The 15,152-nt window shown below is 40.6% G+C and overlaps 1 protein-coding gene across 2 annotated transcripts in view; it reads right to left on the reverse strand.

Moving 5' to 3' along the window:
* The window catches only part of LOC307106007 (BBSome complex member BBS5), a 47,793-nt gene extending 34,613 nt beyond the window's left edge, over nt 1-13,180 (reverse strand). For both annotated transcript variants that reach the window (XM_079782067.1, XM_079782068.1), the window contains exons 1-6: nt 13,052-13,180; nt 10,566-10,648; nt 6,823-6,888; nt 5,333-5,382; nt 5,076-5,203; nt 180-315 (exon numbers count right to left, since the gene is read on the reverse strand). In XM_079782067.1, the coding sequence (XP_079638193.1) occupies nt 180-315; nt 5,076-5,203; nt 5,333-5,382; nt 6,823-6,888; nt 10,566-10,648; nt 13,052-13,110 (522 nt within the window). In that variant the 5' untranslated portion in view covers nt 13,111-13,180. The remainder of the gene's footprint in view (nt 1-179; nt 316-5,075; nt 5,204-5,332; nt 5,383-6,822; nt 6,889-10,565; nt 10,649-13,051) is intronic.
* Between the last annotated feature and the right edge of the window lie 1,972 nt (nt 13,181-15,152).

Genomic DNA, 15,152 nt, shown 5'->3' on the forward strand with positions numbered 1-15,152 from the left:
CAGACAAAACCATAAAAACATGAAAATTATATTATTTCATATGAAGAGTTATAATGTTAATTTATCAAGAGGAATGATGCTAATTTTAACAGTTAAATGAATATATAAACATAATGATAAATGGAAAAATTATTACCAAGGTACTGATCCAAAAGATTCATTAGTTTCTTGTACAATACCTGATCACTGGATAAATTCCATACTCCATTGATTTTATCATATACATGTTCTTGTGGTAATAACCTTAGTTCCTTATTTTGAATCAGTGCACTTCTCAATTTAAAATCACGATACATTTTAGAAGTTTCATATGCTCTGTAAAAGAGAACAAACAAAAGGCTAACCCAAACTGAAAATGCAGTTTTCTTTGTTTATGTTAAAATATACAATTGTTAGTACTTATATACATCACTCAAGTAATTATCACAGTAAATTGAAAATTTTTTTCTTTTCAGTAAGTTTTGGTGATTACAGTCTTTTGTAAACTTTGTCATTTTAGTGTGGCACTTACATATTTTGTCTCAGTAAACTATTTTTTAGATGTCTAATTTTTAAGGCACTACATATCACACAGCACAGAGGCACTACATATCACACAGCATGAGAGGGCACAGATTTTCTCTCAAACTAAGAAACAATGCTTCTATATAATAGACATGAAAATTATTTTTTCTATCAAAATGCTTCCCTTCATTTGTTTTAGTCAAAGGCACCATTATTCTTTTTCTCACTACAACCTGAAGAAATTATGCTCACATCTACCTCTACACAGAAAATTAGAATGAATCTGTACCAATTCCAAAAGTAACCCTAGGACAGAGTCTAAGACAGACAGTGTGTGTATCAAATCTCTATAATTTTGTTTTCTTTCCATTTCTCTCTATTAATAAATAATAAATACAGAAGAAAATTCTTTTTTTAAAAAATATATTTTATTGATTTTTTACAGAGAGGAAGGGAGAGGGATAGAGAGTTAGAAACATCAATGAGAGAGAAACATCTATCAGCTGCCTCCTGCACACCCCCTACTGGGGATGTGCCCGCAGCCAACGTACGTGCCCTTGACCGGAATCGAACCTGGGACCTTTCAGTCTGCAGGCCGATGCTCTATCCACTGAGCCAAACCGGTTTCGGCCAGAAGAAAATTCTTAACTTTTTAAAATTTCATTTTTCAATTACAATTTACATTTAATATTACTTTGTATCAATCTCAAATGTACAGCATAGTGGTTAGATAATCACATACGTTACGAAGTAATTCCCTGATATTTCAAGTACCCACCTGGCACCATACATAGTTATTACAACACTAGTGGCCCAGTGCACAAAATTGTGCACATTAAAAGGGAATTAATTAGAGGAAATATTTTAATATTGCTATTTGCCCTTTCTCTATAATAGAAGTGTCGGAGATGAAAGAAAATTAGTAAAATGTATATGAAAATCTTCCTCCTGTCAGAGTCTGGGGCGCGCTGTGGGACCCAGAGTCAAGTCCCCGCCTACCCGCACATGCCTTGAAATCACACGAGACCCAGACCCGGCCGGCCCCACCTGCATTGGACGAGATCCAGACCCGGCTAGCCCCACACCCGTCAAGCCCCGCCGGGTGGGGGTGCAACCTCAGGTCCCCTGGCCTGGTGCCAGGCGGGGGGTGCAGCCTTAGGTCCCCCGGACCGGTGCCGGGCGCAGCCTCAGGTCCCCCGTCAAGCCCCACCAGATGAGTGCTGCAGTCTCAGGTCCACCGGCACATGCCGGGCTGGGGGGCGCAGCCTCAGGTCCACCGGCGCATGCCGGGCTGGGGGGCGCAGCCTCAGGTCCCCCGGCCTGGTGCCGGGGCGGGGGCCATGGCCTGAGGTCTCCCGTCAAGCCCTGCAGGACGGGGGACGTGGCCTGAGGTTCCCCGGCCTGGCGCTGGGGTGGGGGGCGCGCCTTGAAGTCTCCTGTCAAGCTCCGCCGGGCAGGAGCGCAGCCTCAGGTCCCCCACCCAGGCCCGGTGCCATGCAGCCTCAGGTCCCTGCTGATTGCTCCTTATGGCTTGTTACGGGAACCCTGCCTTTGCTGTAGGCGCAGCCATCTTGTGTTACGGAAACCCCACCTCTGCTGTGGGTGCAGCCATCTTTTGATGGTGTGAGGGTCAATTTGCATATTACCTCTTTATTATATAAGATTATTGACTATATTCCCTATGCTGTACTTTACATCCCCATGACTATTTTGTAACTATCAATTTGTACTTCTTAATTCCTTTGCCTTTTTCACCAGTCCCCCAACCTCCCTCTCCTCTGGCAACCATTAGTCTGTTCTCTGTAGCTCTGAGTCTGTTTCTATTTTCTTTGTTCATTTAGTTATTCTTTAGCTTCCACATATAGTGAAAACATGGTATTTGTCTTTGATTTCACTTAGTATACCCTCTAGGTCCATCCATGTTGTCACAAATGGTTAGATGTCATTCTTCTTTAAAAAAATTTTCCATTTATTGATTTTAGAGAGGATGGGAAAGAGGGAAAGAGAGAGAGATAGAGAGAGCTGGATTTGTTATTCTACTTATTTATGCACTCATTGGTTGATTCTTGTATGTGCCCTGACTGGGGACTGGACCTGCAACCTTGGCATATTGGGATGACACTCTAACCAACTGAGCTATCTGACCAGGGCAGATTTCACTTTTTTTTTATGGCTGAGTAATATTCCATTGTATATATGTACCACAACATTTTATCCACTGGTCTACTGATGGGCACTTGGGTTGCTTCATATCTTGGCTACTATAAGAAAATTCTTAACTTTTGATTAATTAATTCTAATTTTACTCCACAAAATTATAGGCTAATTTACCCATATAATGAAACTAAAAGGTTTTCTTAGCCCAAATAACTTTAGAAGTTGTTCATATAAATTATAGTACTCAATGTTAATTTTCTCAGTTTTACTCTAATTAACCTTCTAACATATAAATTGTGAAAGTAGGATACAAACATTTGCTTATAAATCTTAATTTCATTCAGTGCTGTAATTATCAATATTTAATCAGGGGAGAAAATGGAAACTATTTATGCTGTAAATTATTTTTGGGGAAACACATAACATTTTTATACTATTAAAGAAAAGCAGCTTCCATGTTCCCTTCAAACTTGATTTTACATTACTTCTCTAGGTAAAGTGAAATAAAAAGCTAAAGTTTAGATATATACCAAAGAAAACTAAAGTATGTTTTCACACAAAACTTATACACGAATGTTCACAGCAGCATTTTTCATAACAGACAAAAAATATCTATTAACTGATGAATAAACAAAATGTGTCCATACAATGGAGTATCATTCAGCTATAAAAATGAGTAAAATACTGATAATATGCTATAACATGATAGACCTTGAAAACATTATGTAAGTGAAAGAAGTCACACTTAGCCCTGGCCGATGTGGCTCAGTTGTTGGGCATCGTCCCAGGCACAGAAAGGTTGCTGGTTCAATTCCAGGTCAGGGCATAGGCCAGGGTTTTGGGCTCAATCCCCAGTAGGAGGTGTATAGGAGGGAGCTAATCAATGTTTCACTCTCACATTGATGTTTTTCTCTCTCCTTCTCCCTTCCTCTCCCTCTAAGAAAAAAAAAAAAAAAAGAAAGAAAGAAAAAAGGAAAAAGATGGGTCAATTGACTTATAAAAAAAAAAAAAAAAGAAGAAGCTGGCCCTGGCAGGGTAGCTTCCTTGCGAGTTTGATCCCCAGACAGGGCACATACAAGAATCAACAAAAATGAATGCATAAATAAGTAGAACAACAAAACTGTCTCTCTCTCAAAATCAATAAATAAAATTTAAAAAAAAGTCAGATATAAAAGACCACCATATTATATGACTCCATTTACATGTAATGTCAAGAATAGGCAAATCCATAGAGACATAAAGTAAATCAGTGGTTGCTATGGCAGTTTCTTTTTGGGGTGATGGAAATATTCTGGAATTGGGCAGTGATGATATCTTGTGAATATACCCAAACTACCAAAGTATAAACTTTAAAATACTACATTTTTTGTTATGTGAATTATATATATATATAAAAAAACACAAAAAACAAAACACTAAACCACTGTGTAGATTTAAACAATCAACAAAATTAAGAACTAACAAACTAGGAAACTAAGAAAAACATTTGCAATATATATGGCTGATAGAGACATAATTAAGAAATTTACAATAGGAAGCTATAAATAACAAAAAAAAAAGAGAAAAATTTCAGCATCACTAGTAATAAAAGAAGTGCATGCAAATTAAAACAATTATATATATATTATTATATCTCTGTGTGTGTGTATAAATTTATATATATATTTATTTTGCTGTCATCTTAGTCAAGCTTTTAAAAACATCATAGCACTTAGGACTGATTAAAAAAAAAAAAAAAGAGCTGCCCTGGCCAGTTTGGCTCAGTGGATAGAGCGTCGGCCTGTAGACTGAAGGGTCCTTGGGTTTGATTCCGGTCAGGGGCACATGTCCAAGTTGTGGGCTCTATCAATGGTTCTCTCTCATCATTGATGTTTCTATCTCTCTCTCCCTTTTCCTTTCTCTCTGAAATCAATAAAGAACATGAAATAAATGTTGGAGAATAAGTGATTTATTTAAAAAAAAAAAAAGGAGCTGAAGTAGTGAAAAGAGAAGAATTCAGCAAACAAACAAAAAGCCCCAAATAACCATAAAACAAAACAACAATAAAATTCTTTGGGGAAAACACCCAGACATATTTTCTACTATTAGAAAAATAATCTTTTTAAATCATTAATTAAATTATATAACTTTGTTATTTACATTGAATGGATTTTCTATTCCCTTGTAACTACCTTTGTAGCTAATAGAATCTTCAGTAGAAATTTTTTTATGAATCTTCAATAGTCGTATGTGCTTTATAAATACCTTCAAAGTGTTTACTAAATGATAATACAATGTGTTCTTCTATATATCTTCAGAATATTTGCAATAGAGCTTGGAGGAAGATAGCACCACACTTCTAAACTTTATTCTCTAAACCTTTATATCATAGAATTATTATAAAATATTCAGTAATCCACAAAGTATTATCATACCTGTGTACTGCAATCACAGAAGTAAAAAGTCTAGGACTTCCAGGAATCAAATTTGTAAATATAAACTCAAAACGAGTACTGTTACATTTTGTTAGTATATAAAGAGCTTCAGTTTGGCCTCGTAATTTCTGTAAGGACAAATGTATTTAAAAGTTCAGATTTTAAAAGCAATTTCTCACAGTGAAAACAAACACCAACTTCAAATATCTCATGTTTCTTCACTATATATATATTTCAATAAGGTTTTTCAGACTTACAGAGTTAGCAGTCCTTGTTGTAATAGTCAGTATGCAGTTGTAACCGATAGCTAAAATTCAAAAGCAAAGAATTTAAAGAATGTAATATAATAAACTGAGAAAAAAATCTATACACAGAACTTTTAAGTTTTAAAAAATTAAATGTAAAAATATAGCTTTTAAACATTTTCATGGAACAACTACAAATTTAAGTTAAATAATGAAAAGAAATGGAAAGTCAATTCTGCCTCTTTGAACAAACACATTCATAACATTGGACAAAGAAAATTTACTTCTCTAAAACGTACAGTATTGTTTACTGAAAATCTTAGCATCACTCTATCAAGAAAAAAATGTTTATCTGGATAATCTAAAATAGGTGTGTGTGTGTTTGTTGTGTGTGTGTGTGTGTTTTAATTTCAGAGAGAGAAAGGGAGAGGGAGAAAGAGAAAGATCAATGATGAGAGAGAATCATTGATCAGCTGCCTCCTGCACGCCCCCTTCTGGGGATCAAGCCTGCAACCTGGGCATGTGCCCTTGACCCAAATCAGACCTGGGACCCTTCAGTCCACAGGCCAACGCTCCATCCACTGAGCCAAACCAGCTAGGGCTAAAATAGTTTTTTAAAGTAAGTTAAACAAAATTTAACACAGTGAAAGTTTGTACCTTTCTATTACAATTCAGATTTCCCTTTTTTGGGATTACTTGAAACAGGTCATAGCAAGTTGTCAAAGATAAACAAAAAACAAACAAAATCATTCAATGTAAAAGTACTAATCTCCTGTATGTCCAGGAGATAAACTGGACAGACTGAATAACATTTCTTTTAAATTATGATGCACTTAAAGGGCTAGTCAAGGATTTCTGAAACTTTTATCAGTTTAAAGTTTTTGCCCTCGCCAAGTGATTGGAGTGCTGGATTGGAGTGTTGTCTTGTGCACCAAAAAGACTGTGGGTTCAATTCCTGGTCAGGGCACATACATAGGTTGTGAGTTCGATCCCTGGTTGTTGTGATTACGGGAGGCAACCAATCAATGTTTCTTTCTCACATTGATGCTTCTCTCTCTCTCTCTCCCTTCCACCCTCCCTCCCAGTTTCTCTCTCTCTAAAAGTCAATAAAAACATATCTTTGGGCCTTAACCAGTTTGGCTCAGTGGATAGAGTGTTAGCCCTTGGATTGAAGTATCCTGGATTCGATTCTGGTCAAGGGCATGTACCTTGGTTGAGGGCTCATCTCCAGTGGGGAGCGTGTAGGAGGCAACTGATCAATGTTTCTCACTGATGTTTCTAACTCTCTATCCTTCTCCCTTCCTCTCAGTAAAATCAATAAAATATATTTTAGAAACACACAAATATATCCTTGGATGAGGATAAATAAATAAGTAAGTAAATAAATAAAGTTTTCCACATATTTTATAGTATAGTTTTTTTGGAAGTAAAAGCCACTGTGCAAGTTCACTTGACAAAGTATTTTTTGTTTTTGTCTAGTGTTATCTAACGAAGATACTTACAAAGATTGACTCTTGGTAATGCCAAAGAGTGCCAGAGAATTCTTAAATTTGTTACTAAGAGTCTACCTAAAAGCAAACAAAAAAAAAAATAGGTTACCTTAAGAGCTTATTTTTTTCAATACAAAATAAGATGATGTACAGAATATGAGTACACACAGACACACACAGACACACAGACACACACACACACACACACACATTCCAGAGGAGTGGAGGCATTAGTTTTAGAGCCATCTGGTTCTAATAAAAAAAAAAAAAGATGGACATGAAACTAATGGCCCAGTATCAGCAGCTCCCAGGGGAAAAAAGTAAAGTAAATCTGAACATGGTAAACTATGTATCTTAGCGATTTATAATACAACTAGAGGCCTAGTACATGAAATTTGTGCACGAGGGGGTGTCCCCTCAGCCCAGCCTGCACCCTCTCCAATCTGGGACCCTTCGGGGGATGTCCAACTGCCGGTTTAGGCCTGGGGATTGGGTCTAAACCGGCAGTCGGACATCCCTCTCACAATCCTGGACTGCTGGCTCCTAATAGCTCACCTGCCTGCCTGCCTGGTCACCCCTAACTGCCCCCCCTCCGCTGGCCTGGTTGCCCCCAACTGCCCCCCCCCCTGCCAGCCTGGTCGCCCCTCATGGCCCCCCTGCCAGCCTGGTTGCCCCACACTGCCTGCTTGTTCAGTCGTTTAGTTGTCCCTCACTAACACCCCTGCCGGCCTGGTCGCCCCACACAACCTGCTTGTTCAGTCGTTTGGTCATCTCTCACTAACCCCCCTGCTGGCCTGGTTGTAGGCAGCCATCTTGTGATGGTGTGATGGTCAATTTGCATATTACCTCTTTATTATATAGGATTAGCATATTATGATAGCATTGAGAAGCCCTAAAATAATAAAACTCTCTTAACTTTGTTTAACACAATGTTTTTTTTCAACAAATTATAACCATAGAAGTCTTCTATGAGTAATCTATAGCCAGGTCATACTCCTTCCTCCCTGAAAACCCCTAGAATATCTAAAATGAGACTAAATCTGTATGAATGTTGGGGTGAGATGGGATAGGAGATTCTAAAAATAAAGGAAGGTGTCCTCAAGAGAAGCTGCAGAACATTACATGGTATGCTTGACAAATGATAAGTAACCCAGCCTGGCTAGAGTGGAAGGTTCACACAAGATCATAGAAGAGTAGACATTGCATCTATCAGTCGGGGTCAAACAGAAAACAGATGGCACACTCAAATTAGAATAATTGAGGTTTCTATACAAAAGGATTTATTACAAAGGTACGGGTGGGTTGTCAGGAACCATAAGTGAATGTAGCAGATCTATACCACCCAGGCCCAAAGGGACAAGGATAGGGAGCAGTTAACCAAAAGAAGGAACAAAGTCTTAAAGAGCCAAATGTGTTGAGAGGAAAGAACGTGGGGAATAAACACCCAGACTGAACTCTCCTGCCTCCCTTTGATCTTCTGCCTTGGTTTTTCCAACCAGAAGCTAGAGTGCACAAGGAGGCCTTTGATGTAGTCTATACAGTTTCTCAGGAGAAAGGAGAAAGGATGGAGAATGTGCTGAGTCTGGAGGGACAAATGGAGGACAGTAGCACATGCAAGAAAGGTTGTTTGTGGTCAAAGAGTTTGCCTTATAAAACCATTGACCAACTCTGATTATCTGTTTTTCTGTTCTTGGTACATCTCCTACAAGTCTCCAGCATTCTTATGTTGCCTTTGTCCTGCTAAAGGACCCCATCGTACAAATCCAAACCCAGTATTCCAAGCATAGACTTTTCCTGTCTTCCCAAACACCAAAATATAATTCTCCCTGTTTCTCTTAATCTTCCAAACACTGAAATATGGCTGTTTCATTCTCATATAGCGTCAGTGCGCAAAGCTAATCTGATAATTCCATATCAGAGTATTTACAGTTGAAGTGGATTAAGTGTGCTAATCTTTTGGGATATTTATAGTTTTAACATGGGGCTTCTGAACTTGAGAGTGACTTAGATTAGTTATTTTCACACTTCTGGAAAGGAGGGGAAAGAGATAGCTAGAAGACAGGATTCTTCTTCCCTCCCCCCTTTTTAAAAATCCTCACACGAGGATATGTTTTTAAAAAAATCGATTTTACAGAAGAGGAAGGAGGAGAGAGAGAGAAACATCGATGTGATAAACATCAATCGGTTGCCTCCTGTACTCGCTCCAACCGGGGATAAAACCTGCAACCTAGATAAGTGTCCTGACCTGGTATCAAACCCTCATCGTCTTGTTGTATAGGATGATGTTCCAACAACTGAGCCACCTGGCCAGGGCCCCTTCTTTTTTTTACTTTCTTTTTAGCCAGAAGCTCTGTACACTCCTGTAAAATTCCATTTTCTGAGCAACTGTTTCTGAGGTGTTATTTTTATTAACAGTAAGATTTCTGGCCAGGAAGATGTTTTTTCCTCCCTACCTCAAAGTGCTAGTATAGGCTACTGCACTCAGTGAGTACCCTTAGTCTTTGTTTGGACTAGTGGATGGAATGTCACATAAGAACTCCTGCCAATCTGTATGAGACCAAAACTTTCTCTTGGCTTCCTTAACCTTTTGCACTCGGATGTCGAGTGTGACTCAACACGGTTAGCATCGGTAGCAGGAATCGAGAAAAAAGCAAGCGAGTGCAAACGGTTAAGTTAATTCAGGGATTTTTCAAGATCTGACCATCTAGAGATTATTATTCCATCCCCAAAGGCACACACTAAGCCTTCTTATTTGCTACTAGGTCTTGATACCTCATGCTCACTTGGTCTTGGCGTATACTAGGAAGCATTTCAGAAATGTGATCTAAGCATTTCTTTAATGATGGGCTCTAGCTATTGACAGGATCCACCAGTAGCTGGTGATGATGCTAGGTTCTCCTCACAGAGAAGAAAGGCTCAGAGAGGAATCAGCCACTCAAATGCTGCAGTGAGCATGTTATGCCAGTAATGGTTACTGTTCTAGCTCTACGATTTATTGATCCTTCTTACTTGAATGAGGTCTACTCCTTCCTCATTTTTTCTCTTCAATAAGAGGGTTATATCCCATCCTACTAAACCTCCTCTCCCCACAAACATCTTTTTAGATACACTAAGCTGCCCACTCCTTATTTCCTATTTTTTATCTTGAAGAACAGTAGTGATGCATCTAACACCTCTGACCACTGGTCATTGGCTCCATACAGCTGCTTGGGAAAATTTGTTTTGGGAGGGACTCAGCGACATGCACGGACGTCTCACACAGTATTTTCTGTACTTAACCTTTAACTAGACTTCATAATACAGCACTGAATTTGCTCTCCACATGTCCATCTCTAGGTGTCAGTCTTAGGGGATTGTGCATTATTCTTGGATTTCTTAAAAGGAAGCATAGCTCCATGAAGCACAGCTATGGCCTATTTATGTACCACTAACCCCGATTCTTTTTTGGGGGGAGGCAGACCCAAAAGTCAGAACTATCCCATGACCCTCGCAAACAAAGCTCCTGGACTTTTAACAGCTACATTGGATGAAGCTGATGTCAGAATCAGGGCTTACCGAAGGACCAGAGTTCTGAGGGAAGAACCTGTATTCCCTGGCTACAGGTTTAATACCTACCCTTTCTTCCATTTCAGTCTGAGGAAAGTCTTATGTGGATTTAATGCTCCCACTCTCAGAATTACATATAGTGCTTTTCATATCTTATTCTCCACCTAATATAAACCAGAAATATAAAATGTATTAGATAATATACTCACCTCTATCCCCATTATTTCCTTTGGTGTCTTCAATTGAATCTAAACAATCAATAAGGACTTCTCCAGGTCTTGTTTTCATTTGTCTAAAATAAATATAAATACTTTAATTTTAAAGCTATAATACATCCACTTAAATCTAGTTAGGGAGAAAAAAGACATATACCTATAAAACAGCCAAGAGTATAAAGGATATAGTACCAAATGCTCATGCATTGAAAATAAGGTATTCAAAAACTCCAAGAACCTGGTGATAAGTGTGACTGGAATGACCGGCACATGTAGAGCAGCCAGAACTAGAAGGAGAGGTAGGACTTGGAGGGGAAGGAAAGGGGAGAGAGAGTTGGGAGAGAGGGAGAGAGGCACAGGCATAAGAAACGATAAGGGAATGTGAAGAAACTGGCCTGGCTGGAGAAGGTCTATACTGAGAGGTAGTGAGAAATATAGTTGGGCTAGGAAATAAGAACTAGATTATGGAGAACCAGAGAACCATAAATGCTAGTCAGACAGGACTGGGCCTTAACCTGTGGACAGTGGAGAACCCCCTGAGGTTTCTGAATCGAGGAAAGTATGGAAGCAAAGCAAAGCATCATCATGACTTTGTAAACAATTAGAAACAGGAGACAAAAGAAAGTAATGAAGAACAGTTTGCTGGTAGAATGCATTCCAATATATCAAAGAAAACAAAAAACAAAACCTAGCAGAATATGTGGGAGAGTCTTCTAACACATTCTCCATAGAACCAACTCAATTACTTATTGAAAACACAGATATGGTCATATCACTTCCCTGCTCCAGTCTTCCATGGCACCCGACTGCCTGAAAAATGAAGTCCAAAATCCCCAGTTGAACATTTCACAATCTGACTAATCTATTTTTCTATTTGTACCTATCTCCACCCTCTACCTACCAGACATTGCCTTCTCACCAATGAAGTTTATATTTCCAAGACTCTGCCTTTTTTTTTTTTTTTCTGGAATACTTTCCTCCTGTTTTCCTTGACTAGGCTCTGACTATTTTTCAGAGCTCAATTCAAATATTATTCTTTTTTGAGGCCTTCCCCAGGCAGAATCAACTATTCTGTTTCTATGGTTCCCCAACTTTTTGTTCATGTTTTTTTTTTTTATAGTATTTATCACATTTTTTAAAAACAGCTGTCAATGTATATCTCCTGCACTAGAATGGGGGTAGGGAAGGGAGATAAATAATTTCCTATTATTTTGTATCTCTAGCTATTAGCACAATAACCAGAACATAGCAAGCATCTGTTAACTGTTTAATAACTAAAAATATTCATGAAATGGATGTTTTCTTGGATCAAGAATCCCCCAAGAATAACAGAAAAAATCATAGAATATGTGTAATATGTAACTATGGTTTATAATTTCATAAATTCTCTTCCCTTTTAACTCCTTAAAGGTTCTTTTTTAAATATTTTTTTATTGATTTCAGAGAAGAAGGGAGGGGAAGAGAGAAATATCAATGATGAGAATCATTGATCAGCTGCCTCCTGCACGCCCCCTAGTGGAGATGAGCCCGCAACCTGGGCATGCGCCCTTAGACCAAGAATCCAACCTGGGTCCCTTCAGTCTACAGGCCAATGCTCTATCTAGTGAGCCAAACCGGCTAGGGCTCCTTAAAGGTTCTAAGATCATGCTAGTATTAGATATTTAGTCACGAATAAGTCTTGAAAGTTAACATTTCACTTTTCCACCTATTAGTAATTAGGTTCTGTTCATGATAAGGAATCCTAAGTGGCGAATAAGTCCCACGTCATTATGCCAACAACCTTAGCTTTACTGTTTTCCAACATTTAATATCCAAATGGGCATTTTTCCTGGACTTTTGGGCAAGAGATTTCTAACTCTTCTCTCTTTAAAGCATGAAATCTTTTAAAAGCTTCTGTTTGAGAGGCTCCAAAAAGGGGCTCCTTCTTCTACTGGTGATTTGGGTGAATAATTAGACGGAGGCTCACCACGGAAATAGTTTGCGTGGTTAGGAGTTTTGGAGGATGGGTACTCCCACCTCCTCCATTTTACGGACAGAAGACTCAAGCATTGCAGGGCAGTCCTTTATCTAAGGGGTTCACAATGTGTGTCGTTATTCTAGGCCTAGTTTTGGAACCCCCGTTTCCTGCGTCCACACGACCTTCTCCCGCCACACGAAACTGCCACCCCAAGCTCGCTTGGGTGTACTGGACGCCCGGGTCCTGGGCGGTCCCCGCGGGGTTTGGGCTCAGCTCCCACAGGTCCCCGGGATCGCACGGGCCCGAGACCGTGTAGTTTAGACGCGTGTGGCTGTAACGCCGGCCTCGGCAGCGCCGCAGTGTCCGGCCCATCGAGGGTTTCCCGAGGTGCCCACGCAGGCTTAACCCCACTGGCACCCTCGCCCGGGCCGCAGCTGCGGGGTGCAGGCTCCGCCCGCTGGCCCGGAGCGTGCCGCGGCGCCCTCTAGGGGCTCTTGGCCGCGGTGGAATATCCGGGACTCACTGCGAGGACACGTCGAAGCGGACGTCCCGGTCCTCCCAAAGCGCGTCCAGCACCGACATGGTGACCGCGGCCCGCGGCGGGCCCTCTCCACGGAGGTGGAGGCTGAGCGGCGCCTCGCCGGCTCCAAGGCAACGGGACGCCCCTGTCGCTACGTCTACGGCGGGCCCCGAGGGCCAAGCTTCGCTGAGGTAGGCGCGCGCTTTCCCCGGCGCCGTCGCGTCCTGAAGCGGATTGGAGGCTCCAGGCAGGGTTCAGCGGCTCGGATTCCCCGGGCTGGTCCCTGGCCCAGGAGCGTGTGCTTGACCTCTGAATGACCGGCCTGGCTTCCAACACACATGCTTAGGCATTCCTCCTCACCCCCGTTTCTCTACACTGCCAAAAAACTTAGCCTTAAAACTCTAAATTCGCCGAAACCGGTTTGGCTCAGTGGATAGAGCATCAGCCTGCGGACTGAAAGGTCCCGGGTTCGATTCCGGTCAAGGGCATGTACCTTGGTTGTGGGCACATCCCCAGTGGGGTGTGTGCAGGAGGCAGCTGATCGATGTTTCTCTCTCATCGATGTTTCTAACTCTCTATCCTTCTCCCTTCCTCTCTGTAAAAAATCAATAAAATATGTTAAAAAAAAAACAAACAAAACAAAACAACAAAACTCTAAATTCCCTTCCTGGCCGCTCTGGGATCTGGCCCTCCCAACCTCTAGGACCTCAGGCCACTTTCGCTCCTTTTGCCTACCCTCCGGCCAGGCAGGGCTCAGAGCCTTTGGAGGGCCCCTTTTCCGTCTGGAACTCTGTTTCCTCAGATCTCAGCATGGCCCGCCCTTTGTCGCCTAAGTCTCAGCTCAGATGTCCACTGAGGGGTCCCTGATCCTTCCTCCACTCTACTGTGAGCATCCTGAGGACCGGGCCTGACTTATCTAGTTACTTTGAACATTGCCCCTAGCCCAATGCAGGCACTCAATAAATACTTTTTGAATAAATCAACGTGCTTTCCTTCCCCCAATTCATAATATTTTTTCTTTTCCTTTTTTTTTTGAGTTTAGACATTTAATTATGCATATTCCTTTTACATGAATTCCAAAGAATGGAACATGAGCCTATTTTCCCACCCTAGGTTTCTCCCCCTATCTTGCTCACTTGCTTTTTAAAAAATATTTTTAAAACACAATTTTTTTAAAAAATTGTGTTTTAAAAATATTTCCATCGATTTCAGAGAGGAAGGGAGAAGGAGAGAGAGATAGAAACATCAGTGATGAGAGAGAATCACCGATGGGCTGCCCCACAGGGGCGATTGAACCTGCAACCTGGGAACATGCCCCTACGGGAATCGAACTGTGACCTCCTGGTTCATAGGTTGCAGCTCAACCAATAAGCCATGTCGGCAGGGCCTAGCTGTCTTTTCTGATCCATCAAGTGTCAAATCCAACATTAGCCCAGATGGATGTCAGAATTGTTATATGTCAGTGACTCATTTTTATCTTTCATTTGCCCCCCCCCCCCCTTTTAATGTTTTTTAAAATTTTTACTTTAGAGAGGAAAAGAGAGGGAGAGAGAGAGGGAGAGTGAGACATCTATTTGTTGTTCCACTCATTTATACAATCATTGATTGATTCTTATTTATGCCCTGATCAGGGATCAAACCCACAACCTTGGCATATAGGTACTATGGAGGGTGGGGTGAAGTTGGAGTGGGTGGAGTCTGTGTAAGCGTTTCTGTAGAACAATAGTGACATCTGGTGGCAAATTCTTGTACTAGACTACATTAAACGGTGGGTGTGGATTCCCTATTTGAAGGCAAAAATACTGTTAATCATTAATCAGACCCGATTAAATAAGAATTTACTGAGTACCTACTATGCACTGGAACTATGCTAGTACTTTCATAGATATTATTTCTTTATATTATTTTATATTTCTCCCACATGACCAGGCACTAAATTAATTCTGCATGTACTAATGTCATAGAGCAGCTATGGCATCCAAACCCTTAAAATTGTATGCAAAATGTGTGTGTGTGTGTGTGTGTGTGTGTGTGTGTGTGTGTGTGTGTGTGTGTCTTTAGGGAAATGGGCCCTTAGGTTTTATAATATGCTCACATAGGTTCC

Source organism: Cnephaeus nilssonii, assembly GCF_951640355.1.
Source record: "Cnephaeus nilssonii genome assembly, chromosome: 10".
NCBI lineage: Eukaryota > Metazoa > Chordata > Mammalia > Chiroptera > Vespertilionidae > Cnephaeus > Cnephaeus nilssonii.